This window comes from Phacochoerus africanus, chromosome 6 (assembly GCF_016906955.1).
Source record: "Phacochoerus africanus isolate WHEZ1 chromosome 6, ROS_Pafr_v1, whole genome shotgun sequence".
Classification (NCBI taxonomy): domain Eukaryota; kingdom Metazoa; phylum Chordata; class Mammalia; order Artiodactyla; family Suidae; genus Phacochoerus; species Phacochoerus africanus.
Window position 1 is genome coordinate 18833968 of NC_062549.1, and position 24060 is coordinate 18858027.

Sequence of the window (24060 nt, forward strand, 5' to 3'; positions counted from 1 at the left end):
AAAACTTCATGCTTATCTACTCCAATAGCTTTTCTTTTCATTCCACAGCAGCTTTCCTGCTATTATTTGGCACTTCAAGTTGTTTGAGTCATTGCTATAGCAATGGTATCCGCACAAAATAAAATACCCCATGAAAAGTTCTAAGCAATCCCATGGCAAGGTCTTCATTTAATTATTGCAGTCACTAGCTCAACTATACATTAATTTTAAAAAAGAAGAGATATCAAAACCAAAAAATAAATAAATCATTGGCATTCCCATCGTGGCTCGGTGATAACAAACCCAACTAGTATCCAAGAGGACTCAGGTTTAATCCCTGGCCTCGCTCAGTGGCTTAGGACCTGGTGTTGCCATGTGCTATGGTATCGGTGGCAGACACAAGTCAGATCTGGTGTGGCTGTGGTGTAGGCTGGCAGCTGCAGTTTCGATTCCACCCCAGCCTAGGAACTTCCATATGCCACAGGTGCAGCCCTAAAATAAATATATATATACATTCACATCATGGAAACTCAGCAAACTTATTGGAGGGTGGGCTCTGTAAGGTAGGCAATGATTTCCTCTGAACCATCCTTTCTGCCTTCTCTAGGATATGATTCCAATACCCCTGCCTTTGTCATCTCTTCCTCCTCCTCTTCTCTCTACTGGCTTCCACCCCTTTGCTCAAAGAGTTTGAGACTTGCCATCTGCCAAGGTTAGGTTGCTCTAGTCCTATTCCTTTCCTCAGAAAACTTCCTTGGCTTGCTGATACTTAAACTCCATGATTGAAAATAATAATAAATACAAGATGCCTTAATCCTGCTTTTTTCACTGACCTAATTTTCTAAATCCATTCGGACTTCTTCATAAGGCTTGATCACTTTGGGACACCCCCCACTTCTTTAAATTCTTCTCTCTTTTCAGTTTGTACAATAGCGTTATCCTGGGTTTTCTCATATTCCTCTGACCCTCCTTTACATTCTCATTCTTTGGCTCATTTTTCTGCCTCCATTCCTGAAACATGATCATAAACTACATTTGCCTTGCATCTCTGTACACCCTGCCTATAATTTTATCATCCGACAATTTTAATTCTCAGCCTTCCATGAATAATTTCCAAATCTACATCTTCAGCCCCATTCACGCAAAGGCCATGGCCTCAAATTGCTTACATTCTGTAAAAGAAAATAAGTCTGCAACTTTCATGTGAGGAAAGTTGTGCTAAAGGTAGAAACAGATCAGGCAAAAAATAATTGCAGAGGTGAAAACTCTGGGACATTTCCCTTGGAAGCTGACAGTGGAGATACACTTTGAAAGATGAGCAAGATTTTGCTGGCAGAGATTAGCAAAACATCATTCCAAAAAGAAACATGTGTCTGAGTTCCCGTTGTGGCTCAGCAGTAACGAACCCAACTAGTGTATCCATGAGGACCTGGGTTCGATCTTTGGCCTTGCTGAGTGGATTAAGGATCCAGAGTTGCTGTGAGCTGCGATGTAGGTGGCAGATGTGGCTTGGATCTGGTGTTGCTGTGGCTGTGGCCATGGCGTAGGGCCAGCAGCTATAGCTCTGATTCCACCTCGGAAGTTAGCCTGGGAACTTCATATGCCATGGGCGCAGCCCAAAAAAGACTAAGAAAAGAAAAAAAAAAAAAGAAAAGAAAAATGTGACCAAAAATAAAGTTTGCCACAACAGGGCCAAAATTCATTCTACAGATGAACAAGAAAAAAATAACAGTACTTTGACCTGGGCCACTGGGTCACATACAACATATAACACATATGTCACACCATGCTGCTGTCCCTCTCATGCAGGAGGCAAAATAAATTAAAAAACAGACTGTCAAGAGCAAAGTGGTATTAATCATAACAACAATTGCTCCTACTATGTGCACATGCTACCCCTACTATGTGCTGAAGTGAGTTAATCCACACAATGATAGGCAAAAATCTTTACCCTCCCCCCCCCATGCCGATGAGGAAAGTGAGTCTGGAGGTGGTTGAGTTGCTTGGCCAAATACACACACCAGATGTGGAATCACAACAGTTCAGACTTGTCTTTCTGTCTTCAAAATCCAAAGACTGTTGCTCATGTTTCCCTGTGTATCGGAAACTGACTTATGAAGAATTCAAATCCCTGCACTAACTGCAAACCTACATCCACAGCATTTGTCTAGATCAACATTTTCCTAGATCCAAACATGAATGTTTTCCAGGGAGGGGAGCCTAGGCTTTAGCCCCATTTCACATGGAACAGAAACATAGCAAAATGCAAAATGGAAAAGGAAACCATCCAAAGTTATTTTAATTTCATTCTTATAAACTGTTACTTGAGAAGAACTAATCCTTCTACCTCATCAGCAAAAATAACACACCTAAAAAATATATATGCTTACACATAATTTATCTAATGATCCAGTTAAAAATGTTTCACTAAGATTATTTCAACAGGGCTCAGCGAGCTGAAAACAAATGTATTTCCTTTTAAATGTTTTGAGTAAATGGCTATCAGCCAAGCTTTTAAGGCTACCTGTGTTTCTTATGTTGCTAGTCAGTGAAATATTTGCAGTAATCAGTTGCACAAAACCTTAAGACCCAAATGAAATGAACTGTTTCTCCTTGTCCCTTTTACAGACTCTCACAAACTTTAAGAAAATTATTTCCCTTACTCATGCAGGAATATTGGCAGCCAGAACCTGAATAAAATGAGTGCCAATAAAATGAGACAGACGGCTGATTTATATTGAATATAACATGAAACCCTTTCCCAGAGCTTCCAGACCCTTTGAATCTCAAAAGAATGTAACATTTAAAACATCTGTATGTCCTGCTGACAGGTGGATTTACCAAATGTCTTTGTTCAGATGTTTTAAGAGGTAGCAGGTTAACAAAGTTGGGTGGGGTTTTTTTTTTGTTTTAATTTAGGAAAAATCACAAAATATGTCTCATAAAACATTACTTAGAAGAGAAAGAAAAAAAAAGGAGAGAATAAAAATTCAGGTGTAGGAGTTTCTGCTGTGGCTCAGTGGGTTAAGAAGACAATGTTGTTTCTGTGAGGATGCAAGTTTGATCTCTGGCTTCACTCAGTGGGTTAAGGATTTGATTTTGCCACAGGCTACAGTATAGGTCACACATGTGGCTTGGATCTGGTGTTGCCATGGTTGTGGCGTAGGCCAGCAGTTACAGCTCCAATTTGACTCCTAGCCTGAGAACTTCCATATGCTGAAGTTGCGGCCTTAAAATTAAAAAAAAAAAAATTCAGATAGAACATTGTTCCACAGAGAGTTCTAGAACCCACAGCCTCTTCAATTTATGGACTAACCTGAATGGCTAGCTTTTTAAAAGCTATTGTTATTTGAAATGATGTTCAGGATAGCCTTCAAAATAATATGGGAGAGGTGGGTGTGGGGGTATAAATGAAACAAGGCAGACAGGCCGTAAGTGGTTAATTGTTGAAATGAGGGGTGGACATTTAGGGGTTCATTTTGTGATTCTGCTTATTTTTAAAGTTTTGTTTAAAATTGTCCTTCATAATGAGTTTTTTTTTTTATTTGTTTGTTTGTTTATTTTTAAGAGTCTGTCTTAACCGTGAAGTACCACAGAAAGTTAACCAGGACAGGCCTCTTGTGTTTGCACTCACAATACACAAAGCTCTGCCCTTCACATTTGAAAGGTCACCTCCAGGAAGAGGAAGTTGCTGTAGTCTCTGGTCACTAGAATATAAGGTCCATGGAAGTAGGGACTTGTCACATTCTCAGTGCCTAGAACAGGGCCTAGCATTTAGTAGCCATGTAATGTATGTTTGTTTAAAAGGAAGAAGAAGAAGAATGAATGAATGAATGAATACCTCCTTTAAGGCCAAAGAATCAGGGCCTATATGGTCAGCTTTTAAATTCAACATAAGGAAAAGCTTTCTAAAGGAACAACTAACTAGTTGAGAACTGGCTCAAATAGGATGCTACTACCCCAATCCATTCTCTTCCTAGACTATTACTGGGGCAAGAGAAGGTCTTGAAAGTATTTATTGAGCACCTACTATGTGCTGGGTAGATGAGATGTCTGGATGAGGCTCGGAGGACAACGTCAGGGAGAGCACTTGAAAACTAAAGCTTGGAGGGTAAGTCGAAAGGGCAGTGAAATGGTAAAGGAAGGGACGGAAGGATGTTTGCCATAGAAGGAACTCATAGAAGATTATACCAAATATCTTTTAAGATCTTTTCAAATCTGAACCATTCAGGATTTTAACCTGTGACAATATTTACCATAGACTCAAACTCAGAGCTGGGACAGGGTTCCATGGCAGCGCTTTAAGACCTGTAAATATGGAGCTGCATCTGCAGGGCATGGCAACCTGGAGCCTGGCCACCACAGTCCCTGTGCTCCACGGGGACTTGAGGGCTTCCTCTTCTCCACTGTGCCTGGTGGATGTTTGCCTTGCAGGCTGAGGGGGAGCTCAAAGAGACCCAGATTCTTAAAAGAAAAATTTCCTCAAGCTACAGCTAACAAAGTCACTGACATTTCAGGAGGCTGTGGGCAATGTATGAAATTCCAATCAAACTGGAAGAATTTACGGATAACTGTTCAACAGCACTGGATGGTAAATGAAGCACTAAAAGAAGAAATCAAAGGCATGCACAGATTGCAGATATTTGCCTCTGTCCCCAAACACTGACCATGTCCAGGCTACGAAGAGACTGCAGCTAAAAGCATGGATGAATTTGACTGACACCATTCTTTCCTATGCATTTGACCAAATCTATTATCTATTTTGATCATAGACATTTCCAAACAACAATCATAGAAGAATATGTTATCTCTTTAGATGTTAATTAAAGGCAACAGATAACCAAAAAAAAGAAGAAGAAGAACCCTGCAAATACGTACTTCTGAATTGACCTTGGGCTGGCTTGCTTTCTTTGTCTTTATGGTATGCAATAATTTGAACTGTGTAATTCTGGTCTGGCATAAGACCTTGGATAATTGCTTTAGTTGCAGTGTTCTGAAGATTCAACTGATTGGTTTTTCCACCTATAATAAAACAGAAAGATAAATCAGTTCTAAGACATACTGTCTACATTAAGAAATTTTATTAACCAGCAAATAGGATTTTAGAAGGTGAAGATACTGAAAAATATGTATAATGGCGAGTATTACAGAACATTTAATTTATCTTTCAGTTTCAGTTATATTCTTTGCCTTGGACAACTTAAGCAGTTGTCTAAATTAGATAAAAACATATCCACAAAAATCTTTCATCACTATTGCTTTTATGCAATAGGGAAAGCCACCGTACAAAATCGAGACAGTAAGCTTTCAACATCAGATACACTCTTCAAGGAAAGAATGTCACTTAGAAGTGAAGGAAGAGATATGGGTAGACAATGTACTTATCTACATTAGACTTTTCCCTATGGCCTCTCTGCAGCGACTCAAAGCACCCTTGAAGCATTAGCAATTTAATTGTCTTAAATTTGAGATATCTTAAATGCTGGCTCAAGATGTTAAAGGAACTGCTCATTGCATGGCTACTTAAAAGTTAGCTTGGTTCTTCTGATACTGACTCACAGACTTTGCAAAACGTATGGTTTCCAAATGATACAGGTTGGGGGTAGGAGGATGCACTGAGGGTCTGGGATGGAGATGCTATACAATTGGGTTGTGATGACGATTGTATAACTATAAATGTAATAAAATTCACTGAGTAATAAAACAATAAATAATTTTTTAAAAGTTAGTGTGGTTCTTGAAAAGATTTTAATCACCCATTCTCTCTCCATCAAATTAGACTGACATCTAAGGCGTTTCTGAAAATGCTGATTAAATATTCAACTTGTATGCAAAATTCCAATATACCTTTCTTCTCTAATTTCTGGCAGTGATAACCATGCTTGATAAAAGGGAAATTAAAATTTCTGCCCCTCTAGCAATAACACCAAAAAGGGCCTGAAATTTGCTGAATTGAGCATAACACAGAATACAAGATATTTTAGTCATATTCTAATATTTTAATATCATATTTTAATCATAGTAAAATTAATTACTATCTGAAATACGATGTTCCTATCATGCGTGGCACTTGCTACTGGAATGCAGAACTGAGGCTTCTCTTTACAAAACCCATCTTAAATGTGTTTATGTCCAGGATGTTAACTCGGTTTCAGAAACTTCTTCTGTCGCTTGAAACTCATCTACTATAAAGTCCACCAAATGAATCTTTTATAATGTGTTTCATTGAAAAAAGAAACTCCTTAGAAAAACTCTGTGTATTAGAATCCCTCAATGAGAGGCATAGGGTATATTATTTCAAAGGCTTTGAGAATCCTGTAATATAAAAAAGCTTTAAACACTGTTTAAAACAGCACTACTCAAATTTATTTGATGATCAAAGCATTTGATTGTATAATAGCTATTAGCATCCTGCCAAATACCATGAAAAACAATTTTGGAAAGACTGGTATAAACAATACTTGGACCATGTCTTGTAGTGTTAACACATCAACAAACATCCCGTGTCTAGATTTACTTATTACTCCTTTTATTTACTCTGTTTCTTTCATGTTTGATCAAGTAGATACCAAAGCGTCAAGGCTAAGTTTTATTGGGAGTTCTCTGATGGCCTAGTGGGTTGAGGCTCCTGCATTCGTCACTGCTGAGGCTCTGGTTGCTGCTGTGTGGCGTAGGTTTGATCCCTGGCCCAGGAATTTCGATATACTGCCTGTGTAGCCAAAAACAAAACAAAACAAACAAACAAAACCAAACCCAAGAGAGAATCTGAAATAAACCTGAAATGAGAATTGCAACTCTCCTTTATGGGGGGGGGGGGGAAGACTGTTTTATGGGCTTGTGCCACTGCAGTAAGGACATTGACTCACTTAGGAAAATAAACCCAGTTTTCATGAAGAAATCATCTGCTTTCATCCTCAATTTCTATTTGTCATTGGAGGTATTCTAGCCAGAGCTGGAGGTCTACTTTAGGGGGCGCTATAGCAGAGGACACTGAAGGATGAGGCTGAGTTTTGGTTCAAAGGCCACCGAAGCCACCTTTTTTTTTTTTTTTTCCCTTTTTTCCTTCCTTCCTTCCTTCCAGATCCCACAGCAACTTGGAATCTGAGCTGATCTGTAACCTATGCTGCACTTTAGGTAATGCTGGATCCTTAACCCACGGAGCAAGGCCAGGGATCAACCCCGCATTCTCGCACACATATGTTGGGGTTCTTAATCTGCTAAGCCACAGCAGGAACTTCACAAGTCATTTCTAAGATTCTGATTTCTTAACGACCCATGCTTGGAGTACTGAATGGTTTCGTATTATCAGACAATAACCCAGCAAAGTTAAAACACTGATGATCTGGAGAGAAACTAATACCTTTCAAGATATAGGAAATTCTCATAGGTATCACAAACCAATAACTAAGGTTTTGACTTTCAGCATCCTAATAATGTTCAGGAATCTCTAAACTTAAATTTCCACTGGTGACTTATCTTAGAAAACAAACTGTATTTTTAAAAGTTGAAGATATGTCAAAATTGGGCAATGTTCCAAAATGAAAATGCCGAACCAGCCTCGAGAGCAAAATATTGCTTTTCACAAGTAAGTCGCTTCTGTAGGCCATCATGGAGAAAGCTGGCGTCTAGTGACCAAGTAAGAAGCAAGGTGTTTCATTTGCTTGTTTTGTTTGAGATTTTAAATCCACTCTTGAGTAAGATGTCTCCATTTAGACACAATGAAGCCTCAGTCCGCCTCATTAAATGAGGTGGAAAAGGTTTCCAACAGAGAGGAGACCAGCTCCATAGAATCATCTTTATCATCAATAAAGAGAAAAAAATTATATTTATAAAAATACATATATCATACAAATAGGCTATTACGAAGTATTTGTATCTTTTGTGAAAATGGATTTTACAGGAAGAAATGAGACATGGGAAAGATACCACACAGCATCTTTATAACAATCCTAGGTAAGATTTCCTGAGCACTTACAATTTGCCAGTCATTGTTTTAAGTGCTTTATGTTGATTAATTCTTTTAGTCCTCACAACCAGTTCTTCCCAAATTAATATGCATAGGAATCACTGAATTTTTAAAATTCAGATTCTGATTCAATAAGTAAAGTGTGGGGCCCAAGATTCAACATTAGCTCTGAGGCCGCTGCTGCCAGTTCCCAGACACATTTTGAGTTTCAAGCCCCACAATAACTCTATAAGATAGGTACTAATATTATTTGCACATTTTACAGAAGTGGAAACTGAGGCATTGAGAGATTAAATAACTTGCTCAAATGAATGACATTACTGATAAGTCCCAGAACCAGGTTTTGAACTCAAGCAATCCAGCTGTTGACCCCATCTTCATCTCCATGACACCCACATAGCCACAGCAATTCCTTCACATGCTCTATATTGTTTTAGTTGATTATATTTGGAAAATAAAAACATAAATGAGAAGAAAAAAAAAACAACCAAAATGTAATTTTTTAAATTTTACCTACTTTTACCTTCATGATCAATAAATTTGTTTAACTTTTGCTTTTCCTACTTTGTCCATTTATTTTCACAATGTTTACTGAGAGCTTTTAAAGTAGAATTTCTAAATAATACTCTATAAATTAATTAATCATCATTTACTCAGCTGGTCACAACTCTTAGAGGTACATTTGTTGTTGTTGTTGTCTTTTTCTTTTTTGTCTTTTTAGGGCCACACCTGCGGCATATGGAGGTTCCCAGGCTAGGGGTCCAATCAGAACTGTAGCCACTGGCCTATACCAGAGCCACAGCAACTCGGGATCCAAGCCTCATCCTCATCTGGGACATACACCACAGCTCACGGCAACGCTGGATCCTTAACCCACTGAGCGAGGCCAGGGATTGAACCCACATCCTCATGATGATATTAGTCAAGTTCCCTAACCACTGAACCACAAGGGGAACTCTGAGGTACTTTTTAAGTGTCAGTAAACAAAAAGTATTCATCTTATGTTGGAACCAAGATAGTGATGATTTGTTTGTTTGTTTGTTTGTTTTCTTTTTTGGCCACCCTGACGCATATGGAATTCCCCAGCCAGGGATCAGATCTGAGCCACAGTTGTAACCTGAGCCAAAGCTGTGGCAATGCCGGATCCTTAATGCACTGTGCAGGGCTGGGGATCAAACCTGGGTCCCAGCACTCCCAAGAACACCACCGATCCCATTGCACCGCAGTGGCAACTCCAGTAGTGAGGATTTTCCGTCTGAAATTTTCACCTGAGAAGAATTATGGTGAGCCCAATAGCTATTCTTTAGTTTTGGAGGAATATTATTTACGTGAATAGAGGGTAAGATTTCAAGCTCAAAAAATTAAATAAAACAAAAATCTTTCAAATGATTTTAAAAGCAACATTAGGCACAATACATTTTTAGTTACCTCTGTGAGAAAAGTTGCTCTAAATACTATGAAAAATACAGTTGATTATTTTTACCTGCAGCTGGAGTCACAAGAAGTTTGTATCCACCAAATTTCCCTCTTGGAGCCTTCCATGAAATCTGGATACTATCATGAGATAATACATTGTATCTTAACCTTGTTGGTGGAGCCACTGAAAAAGAAAAACAAAAGTTGTTTAAATGTTGAAACTTTTAAGCTTCCATTTGTTAAACTGAAAAGCCAAAGTAATGTAATCAAAATATGCAAGACTTCATGTTCTTTCTACAACTCCATCAACAGATTGATCAGTTTACAAAACAATACCTACCCAGGAGCATTAGTTTCTTACTCCAGAGATGAGCATTTGCCAAACAGTATTGAGTTTATGACAAAGAATTATGATTTAGGATTAGAATTTAATATCCTAAACTAGTTTGATAATTGAAGCCAACCTTGTAACATATTTTTATTATGTTACAAGGATAGGTTTTTCTATTTGGAACACGGTGAGCTAATCTACTCTTCTGGGATCTGTTTTATGCCTTTCGGTTTTTCACTTCATTAATTCAGTATTTTTCATGATATGGTAATTTAAGGCTATTACAGACATAAGTAATAAGATCTTCAATTAAAAACACTTGAGAAAGAGGTTGTAAAGGACCAAAGTAGAAAATGCTAATAATAAAAGATAACTGCTTTATAAAATTGGATTTATTCTTCAAGTGTAACGGATCATCCCTTTCAGAAAAATACATAGCTGATGGTCATGAGTCATCCCAGGACAATTATCTTTCCTGACAGTTCACAAAATAGGTAGGTATATATTACTTTTGTGTAAGTCATTCAAACTTCAAAACATATTTTTGGAATTCTATGTTAATGCCCTAGAATTTCAAAAGAAATACTTTCATACGATTTTTAGTGTATAACACACACATTAGTTTGTCAAAAAAACAAAAAAACAAAAAAAACCCCGACAAATCAAAAAAATATATCTAACACACAACAGAAGAGTCAGCACTTATTACCCATGTTTACACCTGGCCTTTCTTCCTCACTTTAAGAAATAGAGTCTAGGGAAGGAAATAAACATTCCTCTTAATAAGTATATAGCATAATATGGGCTTTGAACATTAGTTAGATTCCCAGTTCTGTCACTTCTTAGATGAATAAACTTGAGCAAGTGATCGTTTCTTCCAAAGCTTTACTTTTAGAGAAAGGGGTAGCGATACTTTCTGCACAGCATAATGACGTTAAAGAGAATAATGGATATGGTACATTATAATAGATGACTAATAAAACTATAATAGGTGGCAAATAAATCTGTCCCCTCCCCCCTTCCTTCCTCTAATGGATGACCTCAAAAGCTCATTTAATACAAAAACACATTCCTATCCCAAATATATATATGAAGCAAGGAGAAGCTAAGAGATTCATCCCGTCTCTGACCCCAAACAATATGCTCTGTTTCTTTGGGAGAAGCTTCATATTAAAAAGTCACCCTTCATTGAGCTAGAAGAATAAGTAATTTACTCCTCTAGGAATTCTCCAAGCACTGAAATCAGCAAGCACAAAAGGATACATTCTTACCAGTAGTATTCCCTTTCTTCTTGCCCTTTACTACCTCTTAGTAGAAATGTTAGTCATGCAAAAACAAAAACACTCCGGTCCCATCCTCAATCGGACATAAATGAAAAAGTCAACATTCTCTGGCTTATGGGAACATATAGATTTATCGTAAGAAAAATTATTATTTTGCTTTTCAGGGCCCCACCCATGGCATATGGAGGTTCCCAGTTTAGGAGTCGAATCAGAGCAACAGCTACCAGCTTACATCACAGCCACAGCAACACAGGGTCCGAGCCGCATCTTCAATCTTCTCCACAGTTTACGGCAACGCCAGATCCCTAACCCACTGAGTGGGGCCAGAGATCGAAGCGGCAACCTCATGGTTCCTAGTCAGATTCATTTCCACTGAGCCACCATGGGAATTCCCAGAAAAATTATTTTGAACAAAAAGAGGAAGGTGGCTAAATCTAACATTTGGGTGAACAGAGAAATTATTCCTATTTTGCTTTGTCTGAAACCTGGGGGGAAAAAAATCTGTTCATAGATAGGTTCTTATTACTTCCATTGGAATTAAAATAAGATTTCAAAGTGTTAAATAAGAATTCAAAATAAGGAGTTCCCATCGTGGCGCAGTGGTTAACGAATCCGACTAGGAACCATGAGGTTGCGGGTTCGGTCCCTGCCCTTGCTCAGTGGGTTAACGATCCGGCGTTGCCGTGAGCTGTGGTGTAGGTTGCAGACGTGGCTGGGATCCCGCGTTGCTGTGGCTCTGGCGTAGGCCGGTGGAGGGCCGACTTGACCCCTAGCCTGGGAACCTCCATATGCCGCGGGAGCAGCCCAAGAAATAGCAACATAGCAACAACAACAACAAAAAAGACAAAAGACAAAAAAAAAAAAAGAATTCAAAATAAGAATGTCAAAATATCCAGTTCCTGAGTCGAATCTTGCCAGTGGGCTGTTAGACATCACTGGCCAAGCTTATTGCAAAGATTTGCATGAATGCACTGGTGACAGGAAGCAGGCAAGCCCCCAGAAGCATCAGGAGGAAAAATGCAAAGAAGCAGCTTGGAGGTTTCAACCTGGGTAGTTTCAAGAGGGCCAGCTGATTCTGTCTATACCCCAAAGGTCTTGACATCTTTAATGGGGTCAAAGAAGTTAGCAACATTCAAGATTCTTAGGTTAAATATTAGAAATCTGGAGTTCCTGTCATGGCGCAGTGGTTAATGAATCCGACTAGGAACCATGAGGTTGCAGGTTCAATCCCCGGCCTTGATCAGTGGGTTAAGGATCCTGCGTGGCCGTAAGCTGTGGTGTAGGCTGCAGATGTGGCTCGGATCCTATGTTGCTGTGGCTGTGGTGTAGGCCGTTGGCTACAGCTCTGATTAGACCCTTAGCCTGGGAACCTACACATGCCTCGGGAGTGGCCCTAGGAATGGCAAAAAGACCAAAAAAAAAAAAAAAGATTAGAAATCTTTGTAGCATTTTCTACCCAGGCTATTTTTCTTTAAATATGGTCTGAGTTTAAAGCCCACAAAATCTTTTCAGTCAATAGCTAACCTTCTGAACCTCCAGGAGGAAGTAATGAAGATAACATTGAACATGCCACAGACCATGCTCAGACAATGCGGAGGGTGCTCCAGAACCCAGGGTGGCATTGGCTTCCATTGGGCTACTCAAGGAAATAAAGTGTGAGAGAAAGGCAACAACCAAGTTCACCAACATTCAACTTTTTCTAAAAAAGCAATTTACAGGAGTTCCCGTCGTGGCTCAGCGGTAACCGAACCCGACTTGCATCCATCAGGACGCATGTTCAATCCCTGGCCTCGCTCAGTGGGTTAAGGATCTGGCATTGCCATGAGCCGTGGTGTAGGTAGCTGATGTGGCTCGCATCCTACGTTGCTGTGGCTGTGGTGTAGTCTGGCAGCTATAGCTCTAATTGGACCCCTAGCTTGGGAACCTCCATATGCCACGGGTTCTGCCCTAAAAAGACAAAAAAAAAAAAGAAAAGAAAAAAAAAGCAATTTACAAATGGTTTGATGACTGACTATAGTCCCATTACAACTACTAGCTAAAAAACGATAACGTCATTTTCTTTTCTTAATGGACTTCATCTAATACCTATGTGCGCATAAATAGTCTCACAATCACTAAAAGAAAATCTTGGTTAGACACAAAGTTTATATTTCCTTTAGGTTTTTGCCCTTAGGGGGAAAATGTTGAGAAGAAGATATGTTAGTTAAGAAACAAAGAGGCTCAAGGTCCCAGCTTTGAACTTCAAAGTTAACTCCTTTTTCCCTGTATGGAAGGCACTGGGACTTGTGCCAAAGCAAAGGCAGCAAGCTTGACAGACATGCTGTCAGTGCAGTAGAGAAATCCTTGTTCTGATCCCACGGAACACAAACATGCGTATGTTAAGTACCGGGCCCATGACTTTTCGTTTCCCAAGCACAAAGGGTACGCTTCAATACAAATACTTAACTTCCAGTAATAAGTGTAAATGCCTGCAGGAACTTGACTCAAAAGTTAATGTGTCAGTTAAAATCTTATCCTTTTTCAAAAGATCAAAATCATGCGTAAAGTTTGATTTCTGGCACAGCCCATGAGTGCAGAACGAGCCAACAAACTCATCTTTTGTATGGTGCAATTAGGCTTCCTATTTGGGACAGAGCCAGTTACATTTGTGAATATATATCAACTTCATCCCAAAGGGTCCATTTGCTCTTTTTTTTTCCTTATTATTATTTTTTTTATATTTGATTTATTCCTCTACAGCAGGGTTATGCTGCTGGACAACCTATCCAGCAGCATATGTAAAGTACAAGGGTATTTTTATTTTGTTGTGCTATATTTTTTGAGAGGGGAGATTTTCTTTACACTCAAAGAATTTCACTGCAATTATTCCCATAGAAATCAAATCTCATGGGCAGAAAAGAATCTTTCTGTCATTCTAGCAAAGCCCCACTGTTATGAGATACTTGGGAAATTTTACTTCATAATATGACTCTTTACTAAAGGACTAATTTGTTTTTCCTCTCCTTTTTGGGGGGTGGGGTGGGGTGGTAGGGTGCACTCACAGCATATGGAAGTTCCCAGGCCAGGGAGCAAATTCAAGCAGCTGCTGCAACCTATGCCACAGCTGCAGCAATGCTTAACTCACTACACCAGGCCAGGGATAGAACCATGCCGCTGCAGAGACCCAAGCTACGGCAGAGGCAACACCAACTCCTTAACCCACCATACCATGGCGGGAACTCCTGCTTCCCTCCTTCGTTTCTTTCTTTTCACTTCGACTCAACTCAACTGACATCTTGCTGTTTGGACAAGTGACAACCTATCCAGAGGTTTATTTCTAGTGAAATAGTCTCATTAATTTCTTGAACACTACTTTTCACAAAAGAACACTGCAGTGAAGACCTTCTGTTCTATCCTACTCGTGATGACTTCCCTTCCTCCTCTTTGAACAGCACCTTGGTTTTCTTCCAAGGAACAGCACTCCCTCTCCACAGCACGGAGCCTTGGCTGCACTTTCCATCAGCCATTCTCCCTTGGCTAAGAGGGGTGAAAATGACTCAAACCAGTCAGGCAGACTCTTCCAAGAATCTGAAACTTGTGTCCAGCGATGGAAGAATGGAAAACAGCTCCGATCATTTCATTCCAAAGACATGCCCTAAAAAAGGGGTCACTAGTTCCTAGAAACTATATCCAGCGTGTTCCCAGATTCCTATACCTTTTAAAGCTAATTATTTGACTTTTACTATAATTATATGAACTAGTTCATTATCTACCAGTAAATAGTTTTTGCTAATAAAATTGGCCAGAGAAAGTTTTTTTTATTTGCAGCCAAGAATCTCTGACTGACAGCAGTATGGGGAGTGAGTGTTTCCACCTCAAAATATAGTTTAAGGTGCTATATCAATAGAATAATCTATTGTATTTATTAAGCAGAAGACTTTCAATCATCAGAGAAGTATTGCATTATTTTTCCAAGTGATCTGAAAAAACCACAAACAAATACCAAATGACCTTAGCTTTTCATCTCAGTCATCTTCCAATTAAGTGCATTGCCCAAAAAACCCATAAGCGAGTAACAAAGGATATTAGCTTTTTATCTCAGTCATTTTTCAATTAAATGCATTGCCCCCAAAACCACAAACAAATAACAAAAGACCTTAGCTTTTTATCTCTGTAATTTTTCACTTAAATGCATTGCCCGAATATTATATAAAAAGGAGAAATTAAAATGCGAGGGAAATTTACTGTGGGATGTTCTAGAGCCTTCTTTTTCATCCTGCTTAGAATTTAAAATGTCATAATTTCACGGTCCATTACAAAGGTGGTGAAATCATGGGAGTTCTCGTAGTGGTGCAGCAGAAATGAATCCAACTAGGAACCATGAGGTTGCAGGTTCGATCCCTGGCCTCGCTCAGTGGGTTAAGGATCTGGCATTGCCATGAGCTGTGGTGTAGATCGCAGACACGGCTTGGATCCTGTGTTGCTGTGGCTGTGGCATAGGCTGGCAGCTACAGCTTCAATTAGACCCCTAGCCTGGGAACCGCCATCTGCCGGGGGGCGGCCCTCAAAAGACCAAAAAAAAAAAAAAAAAAAAAAAAGGTGAAAACAGCAGTAAGGAAAATATTCTCAAACTTTGACTACTACTAACAGCCAAACGAATGGGTAAATGTATTAACACAGAGTTCTTAGAAAGTGAAATCTAGCCCCTATGCAAAGTCTCCAGATTTATATGCTTTGAAGTTTTTAAGGGACAGTTACTTTACGTTCTGTCATTCCTTCTCACAACCATCCAAAAGCAAACACTGCTAGAACAGTACAGATTTACAGTGAAATTCTGAGAAAATATTGGTAACACCATTTTGTCATGATATACACATTTTTTCCCTACCGCTAAATGCTTATCATTACTTTCTCTGTCTTCCAATTCATTTAACAAATTGTCTCGAAAAGAAGATGTTGGAATAATCCAGGTATAAACAGTTATTTGAGCCAAAGTGGGTTCATATTCTCTGAAGAGGGAAAGTTAAGAATTACATGGAGGAGTTCCTGTCGTGGTGCAACAGAAATGAATCCAACTAGGAACCATGAGGTGGCAGGTTCAATCCCTGGCCTCTCTCAGGGGGTTAAGGATCCAGCATTGCCATGAGCTGTGGTGCAGGCCACAGACGTGGCTTGGATCCTGCGTTGCTGTGGCTCTGGTGTAGGCAGGCAGCTACAGCTTTGATTAGACCCCTAACCTGGGAACCTCCATATGCCTAGGGTGCAGCCATAAAAAGTGGAAAAAAAAAGAAAAAAAAAAAAGAATTACATGGAGAGACTAAGAGGTAAAGTGCATTCAGTTGATTAGCAGTTTAGGAGGAGAAAGTGAATTTCCTGTATGCCTTTTAATACTGACAGTACGGTTTTCTATTGTTGCTGTAACAAATTATCACAAAGCAAGTGCTGAAAACAGCAGAAATGTATCATCCTACAGTTCTGGGAAGTCAGAAGTCTGGAATGGGTTTCATTGTGTTAAAATCAAGGTGTTGGAGGTTTGAGGGGAGAATTCATTTCCTTGCCTTTCCCAGCTTTAGAGGGTTCCCACTTTCCTTGACTCTGGGCCCTCTTCCCTCTTTGAAACAAGCAATGGCTGGTCCAGTCTTTCTCACTGGCTTCTCTGTCTCCCTCTTCTGTAATTTAAGGCCTCTGAGACTGGAAGCCACATTAGGCCCACTGAATTATCTAATCCAGAAAAATTCCTTACTTTAAGGTCAGCTGATTTTAGCAACCTTAATTCCATTGACGTCTTAATTCCCCCTTGTCATGTAATATAACATATTTACAGGTTCTGAGGATTTGGTGCAAACCTCTTTGCAGGCATATTTTTCTGCCTACCACACTGACCTTTTTTTTTTTTTTTTTCCCAATGTGTTCATAAACATGACTTTCAAGATGTCTATAAGAATGTAAAGTTTGAGAGTAATTTGTGTCAGCTAACAAATCAACATTCCTGCGTTAGCAAAATGCTGAACATCAAATATGTTCACATGTGGCTTGGCAGATTCGTGTCAGAAGTGGCCAACCCACAAGGACTCACTGCAATGTCTGCTTTAAGCGTAGAAAAATCAGTCAAATGAAGCCAGTCACATTTTATTCTTTGCTCAGAATAAATCATGTAAATGAAAAGTATCATAGGGAGTTCCTGTCATGGCACAGCAGAAATGAATCTGATTAGTATCCATGAGGATGTGGGTTCGATCCCTGGCCTCGCTCAGGGGTCAGGGATTCTGGCATTGCCATGAGCTGTGGTGTAGGTCACAGAAGAGGCTCGAATCTCAAGTTGCTGTGGCTGTGGTGTAGGCCAGCAGCTACAGCTCCAGTTCGACCCCAGCCTGGGAACTTCCATTTGAGAAAGGTGTGGCCCTAAAATGCAGAAAAAGAAAGAAAGAAAAGTATCATGGTAAAAATAAGATTTGGTTTCTCAAAGTTCTCTCATACCTTCCTAAAAGGCAAAGCCAGCACCATCTTAAGCCTTTTCTTACTGGCTTTTCTCTAGCTTGTGCCCACCAAATTTCTTCCTGAAAGGTTCTCCAGCCTTCCCTTCAGACCAGTAAATTCCCCTGACCCTCCTTCTAACTGCTTTTGTGATTCTTTCAATGAGCATTTTTCTTCTTTTAATCTCTTCATTATTCATGTCTGCCAGGGTTTTATCCTCATGTCTCTCCACTGTGCCATCCCTTTCTACCACGAAGACTTCGAGGTCTCAGAAGCGAATTCTCAAGCAAAATAAAATTCAAATATAATCTCCTGCCCTTAGCCCTTTCTCCGAAGGTCCAGACCACCAACCATACATCTCCTCCTGGATGTCCCCCAAGCCCTGCAAGCTCCACACATGTGTCGAAGACTAAACTTATTATCTTCAGCTTCAAGTACCTGCTTCACCCTTTATTCTTTTTTTTTTAATCTCTCTAGATACCTTTTTTACAATTATAGTTGATTTACAATGTTCTATCAATTTCTGCTGTACAGCAAAGTGACCCAGTCATACATACATATCCACATTCTTTTCCTCAGATTATCTTCTGCTATGTTCTGTCACAAATGATGGGAGATGGTTCCCTGGGCTGCACAACGGGATCTCGTGGCTTATCCCTTCTAAACATAATAGTTTGCATCTAGCAACCCCAAACTCCCAGTCCATTCCACTTTACTCTTTATTAATTTTTTTCAAGAAACATCTGCTACGGGAGTTCCCGTCGTGGCGCAGAGGTTAACGAATCCGACTAGGAACCATGAGGTTGCGGGTTCGGTCCCTGCCCTTGCTCAGTGGGTTAACGATCCGGCGTTGCCGTGAGCTGTGGTGTAGGTTGCAGACGCGGCTCGGATCCCGCGTTGCTGTGGCTCTGGCGTAGGCCGGTGGCTACAGCTCCGATTCGACCCCTAGCCTGGGAACCTCCATATGCTGCGGGAGCAGCCCAAGAAATAGCAAAAAGACAAAAAAAAAAAAGAAAAGAAAAAAAAAAAGAAACATCTGCTACGACTGAAACATTGTTCTGCACAGAGATACAGCACTAAGGCCGGAACCTCTGCCTTGAACAAACTTGGGTAAATAAGCAATTACAGAACAAAGACAGAGAAACAATAATAACACAGGGGTTGCAATTAAAAACCCCATCCACTCAGTTCTCCAGCCAAAAAAAAAAAAAAAAAAAAGCCTTGGAGTTATCTTTGATACATCCCTCTCTCCAGCTTCTTCAATATCGAATCAGTAAACATATCCTATCTCTTCTATCTCTGAAGTCTTTCTTTAATTCATTCTCTTCTCTCTGGTCGGACAGCCCACATCAGGCCCTCAACACCTAGGTCCTGGGAAACTTAATATAATCTCCTAATAATCTCTTACTTTTATTTTATTCATTTATTTATTCATTCTTGCATTCATTTATTTTTTGTCTTTTTGAGGATCGCACCCACGGCATATGGAGGTTCCCAGGCTAGGGGTCTCATCGGAGCTGTAGCCGCTGGCCTACACCACAGCCACAGCAACACCAGATCTGAGCCACCTCTGCAACCTGCACCATAGCTCACAGCAACACCAAATCCTTAAGCCATTGAGCACAGCCAGGGATCGAACCCACAACCTCATGGTTCCTAGTTAGAGTCATTTCTGCTGCACCAGAACGGGAACTCCTAATCTCTTACTTCTAGTTCTTCCTATTCCCCAAACCCTGATGGACTCATCTGTGACTCAGATATCAGTATTGGCAATATTGCTGTCAGGGTTTAAAATCTTTCATCATCTGGCTTCGATCTTCCCATAGCTGTCTTTTGCCATGCCTGCTCCCCCCCAACTCACACTGCATGTTCTCTGCAAACACTTCTATCCCCCTAGTGGAGAGTCAGAGGCTGGAAGGCAACGAGTAAAGTTTGATTCAGCTTGGTATCCTAAACCTGACACACACAGTCTGTTTTCCGTAAAGGTTAAGACAGAATTTGGCCAACAATGTATGTCTGGCAAACAGCATCCTGAAAGAACTCTGAAAGATCAGCTACTACATTGAAGAACCACTTCTGAATTAAGCTGGACTGAGATGGCAACTCAAAAGGGCCTCAGTAGGTGCCTACCCTTCTCTCCTAAGGACCTGTGTCTGGTATCCCATGGTTAGAGGGTGAGTTATCCAGGATTCCCATGATCACATCTCTAACTGGCACAGCTGAGAGCATTCTTTCTTTCCTGAATGTAAAGAAGGTAAGGAGAGTTTATCTGCCCAACTGACCCTTATGTGTGGCAGAAAGTTGTTAGAGATATGGTCATTAATGCCAAGTGTTTTAGCACTATTTGAGTACGCAAAGAGTCAAGTTCCATTCCTTTCCAAACAAGTGGGCTCGGCTTTGAAGAAGCACAGTGTGATGGTTCTTGCATCTAATTTTTCTACAAGTTTAAATTCCAAGCCTTAGATATTAATACGCCTTAAACACGATCACATTTAGACATCCTTGCTCAGCTGATGAATGACTATTCCAGCACCAACATGGCCATTTCTGCAGGATTATCATAGTATCTAGTAAGTTCACTTTGCATATTTACAAATGTCGTGCACTTATTTCAGAGGTTAGCATGCTTTTTCTGCAAAGCGCCAGATAATAAATATTCTAAGCTTTGTGGGCTATTCAGGGTCTATCACAACTACTCAACTGTGCCATGGCAGTGTGAAAGAAGCCACAGACAATTTGTAAGCAAGTCAGCAAGGCTGTGTTCCAATAAAACTTTATTTCCAAAAGCAGGCAGTGGACCAGATTGGGCTCAATGGTGGTAGTTTGCTGACCTCTGACATACTTTATAAGAATTACAGGAAATCAAAGATAAAAGTGCCACTCCCAGTAATACAAACAGTTGACTTCAAAAACTAAGTTAAATTAAAACAAAGCTAGAAATCATTAGAAATGCTTTACACATACCAGCAGCATACCAGGAGCCTCTGTCAGGCCCTTGGTAACCTTAGACTATGTATGCAGTTTTTAAAGAAAGGAACAAAAATAAGGACCAAGGATAAAGTGACAGAAATATTTTGCAGACACCCTTTTTAAGAAACAAGGCATTGGAGTTGCCCTCACGGCGCAGCAGAAACAAATATGACTAGGAACCATGAGGTTGTGGGTTCAATCCCTGGCCTCACTCAGTGGGTTAAGGATCCATTGTTGCCGTGACTTGTGGTGTAGGTTGCAGACACGGCTCAGATCTGGTGTTGCTGTGGCCAGCAGCTGCGGCTCCCATTAGATCCCTAGCCTGGAAACCTCCATATGCCTCAGGTAAGGCCCTAAAAAGCAAAGAGAAAAAAAAAAGAAACAAGGCATGATTAGGATACATACACACACATCTTATAGTTCCTTATTAACAAAACTGATTTTGCAAATTTGACTTTATTGATTAAATTTGCATGGATTTTTTTTTTTCAGAAGCATATTAAAAACCAGCTGTTTAACCAATTGCCACAAAATGAATATGCTCAGTCACTGGTGAGGTCATAACCCTCATCAAAGTTGTGGCACATTTCTACAAAGTAAACAGTTGGTAAAACTGAGTAAAACCAGCATATGACCCTGCCTAAACACAGCTGAACCACTGAAGCACTATTAGGGTACATAAATAATAATAATAATAATCAGAACCAAGGTGGCTAGACTCCCAGACCCCAAGGATTATCTTAAAGTTTTCCATTACCTTGACCCTGGACAATGGTGCAAAAGTAAGTAACTGCCAAAAAAGCTGGAAGCGGCCAGTACTGCATCTTGCACTGAAAAATCTTCATTTTCTTTCCTGCTTTTCACATGGGACGTAAGAGCAGTCCTAGAAACAGAGAGCACAGGGATATTTTGAGAAGACTGAACATAAAGTATATACACTCCTCAGGGACAGGCAAACAAGCCAACGTGCATTAGTATTGCCAAGAATTCATTCATTCCTTAGGTCGTTGTATATTTCACTCTAAAACAAACTGATAAAAGAAAGATTTTTGAGAAGCTGTAAATGGAGAGCGCGACTGGAAACATTTGGGTGAGAATTTCAAAAGGTACTTTGTGAATCTTTGGAAAGGCATAAATTGCACAGCTTCCCAAATGGATACATAACGATAGTTCACCTGAAATGAGCATTATAATCAGGTAATTACAACTTCCCTGCCTGTCTTAAGTATAGATATATAAGATCTTTCTTCTGGTGCTCAAGGATCATTTGAAAAAAACTTTGTGCTATTATGAAATCACTACTCAGCCTTCACTTTACTGGGCTGAAGTGCCCTTCATCTTTCCTTATCATTTTTTTCCTCCATATGCATGAATTGAAAGCTCTTCCAATATCCTCCTCTTCATTAGAATATCAGTGAAAGCAAAGCTACAAGAGAAAGAGAGAGAAATGAAAAAGAAGGGAGGAGGGGGGGAGGGAGGAAAGAGAGAGGGGGGAAGATAGATGAAAATTTGCTATTAATTTAAAGGGTTAGTCTACAAATAGTTGACTACAATCTATTACAAGCCACTACAGAGGATAAATTCTAAGGCCTTGCCTCAGAGATTAAGACAGCTCAAAAGTTTTCTTCTACCAGGGTATTTTTCGAAGCAGTTCTGATTATAATATTGATTTACAGATGAGGAAAAGGAGGCACAAAGTTTCCCCGGGGTCGCATAGCTAGTAAGTTCAAGATCCAGGATTTCAGCCCACACAGACAATCAGACACGGTAGAAGTATCTTAGAAAAATGTTTCTAGAGTATCATGCTTCATACCACATTCTTTTCATTTCAAAATATCTTTTCTTGCTCTGATTACAAAACGAATGCGTTTAATCAAAGAAAATTAGAAAATAATAGAAAGGGCGTTCCCGTCATGGATCAGCTGTAGTGAACACAACTAGTATCTATGAAGAGGAGGGTTCGATCCCTGGCCTAAATCAGTGCGTTAAGGATCTGGCATTGCCGTGAGCTATGGTGTAGGTCACAGACTAGGCTTGGATCCCCAGGTGCCCTGGCAGTGGTGTAAGCTGGTAGCTGCAGCTCTCATTTGACCCCTGGCCTGCCATATGCCGAGTGTGGCCCTAAACAGAAAAAGAAAGAAGAGAGAGAAAGAAAGAGAGAGAAGAAGAGAGAGAAAGAGAAGAGAGAGAAGAAGAAGAGAGAAAGAAAAGAAAGAGAGAGAGAGAAAGAGAGAGGAGAGAAAGAAAGAGAGAGAGAGAAAAAGAGAGAGAGAGGAAGAAAGAGAGAGAGAGAGAAAGAGAGAGAGAGAAAGAAAGAAAGAAAGAAAGAAAGAAAGAAAGAAAGAAAGAAAGAAAGAAAGAAAGAAAGAAAGAAAGAAAAGGAAGGAAGGAAGGAAGAAACTAAGAAACTAGGAAAGAAGATAGAAGAAAGCACAGCAAAGTGCAGGGCCACACCCAGGCCATATGGAAGTTCCCAGGCTAGGGGTTGAATCGGAGCTACCGCTGCCAGCCTACACCACAGCCACAGCAATGCCAGACCTGAGCCGTGTCTGCAACCTACACCACAGGTCATGGCAATGCTGGATCCTTAATCCACTGATCAAGGCCAGGGATGGAACCCGAATCCTCATGGATACTAGTCAGATTCATTTCTACTGTGCCACGGCGGGAACTCCCTATGATACTTTTCCACTGAGCCACAGTGGGACCTCTGTGTGAATATTTTCTGATGACAGTAAATAACCTGTTACAATATGTATGGCGATATCACAATTCATTCATTATCTAGTTTTATTTGGAAATTCAGATTGTTTTAAATTTCTCTAACATACACAACAGTGCAGCGACCATCCTTATTCACATCTCTGAAAACATGACTATTGATCTCCTTTGGCTAAATTCCCAATTGTGGAACTATTGGGTAAAACAACAAGTGTGTTTGAAAAGTTTTTGAAATATAAGTACCTGGTGCCTTACACTGATTTCCACTTCCACCAGCATCTTATATAAAAATCACATCATTTCCATCACCACACATCACAGGGATTCATTGCTTTCAGTATATCCTGATTTCATCAGTAAAATATGATTATCCCAATACCGTCTTTATTTTCTTCATAACCAGTAAAATATAACATTCTGTGTTTGTTAGCTATTTATATTTTTAATAAAATACCATTTTCTCATTGATTTGTAAAAACTATTTATATATTATTAATTTTAACATATATTACAGTATTTTTCAAGTTTATTTTTTAAGTCATCTGATTTGATCTCTCTCTCTCTTTTTTTTTTTTTTTAAATGGTCCCACCTGCAGCATAGGGAAGTTAAATCGGAGTTGCAGCTGCTGGTCTGTGCCACAGCCACAGCAATGCCAGATCCTTTAACTCACTGATCAAGGCCAGGGATCAAATTCACATCCTCAGGGATATTAATCGGGTTCTCAACCCACTAAGCCACAGTGGGAGTTCCTGATTTTACCTTTTTGTGATAGTTTCTGATTCAGTGCCATGGGTAAAATAGTTCTTTTCACCTCAAAGTATATTTTGGGTTATCTTAATTTCTTAGTTCCAGTTGTGAATGGGATCTGTGATTTTTATCTATTTTATAGTAGGCCACCATTCTGAACTCCACTCACTCTATATTTTTCGATTTAATCTCT

The 24060-nt window shown here is 39.8% G+C and overlaps 1 protein-coding gene across 3 annotated transcripts in view; it reads right to left on the bottom strand.

Annotated features, from left to right (window-relative positions):
* Positions 1-24060, bottom strand: part of COL14A1 (collagen type XIV alpha 1 chain) — a 238160-nt gene that overhangs the window by 198282 nt on the left and 15818 nt on the right. For all 3 annotated transcript variants that reach the window (XM_047783350.1, XM_047783349.1, XM_047783351.1), the window contains exons 2-4: positions 21156-21281; positions 9429-9545; positions 4858-5001 (exon numbers count right to left, since the gene is read on the bottom strand). In XM_047783350.1, the coding sequence (XP_047639306.1) occupies positions 4858-5001; positions 9429-9545; positions 21156-21243 (349 nt within the window). In that variant the 5' untranslated portion in view covers positions 21244-21281. The remainder of the gene's footprint in view (positions 1-4857; positions 5002-9428; positions 9546-21155; positions 21282-24060) is intronic.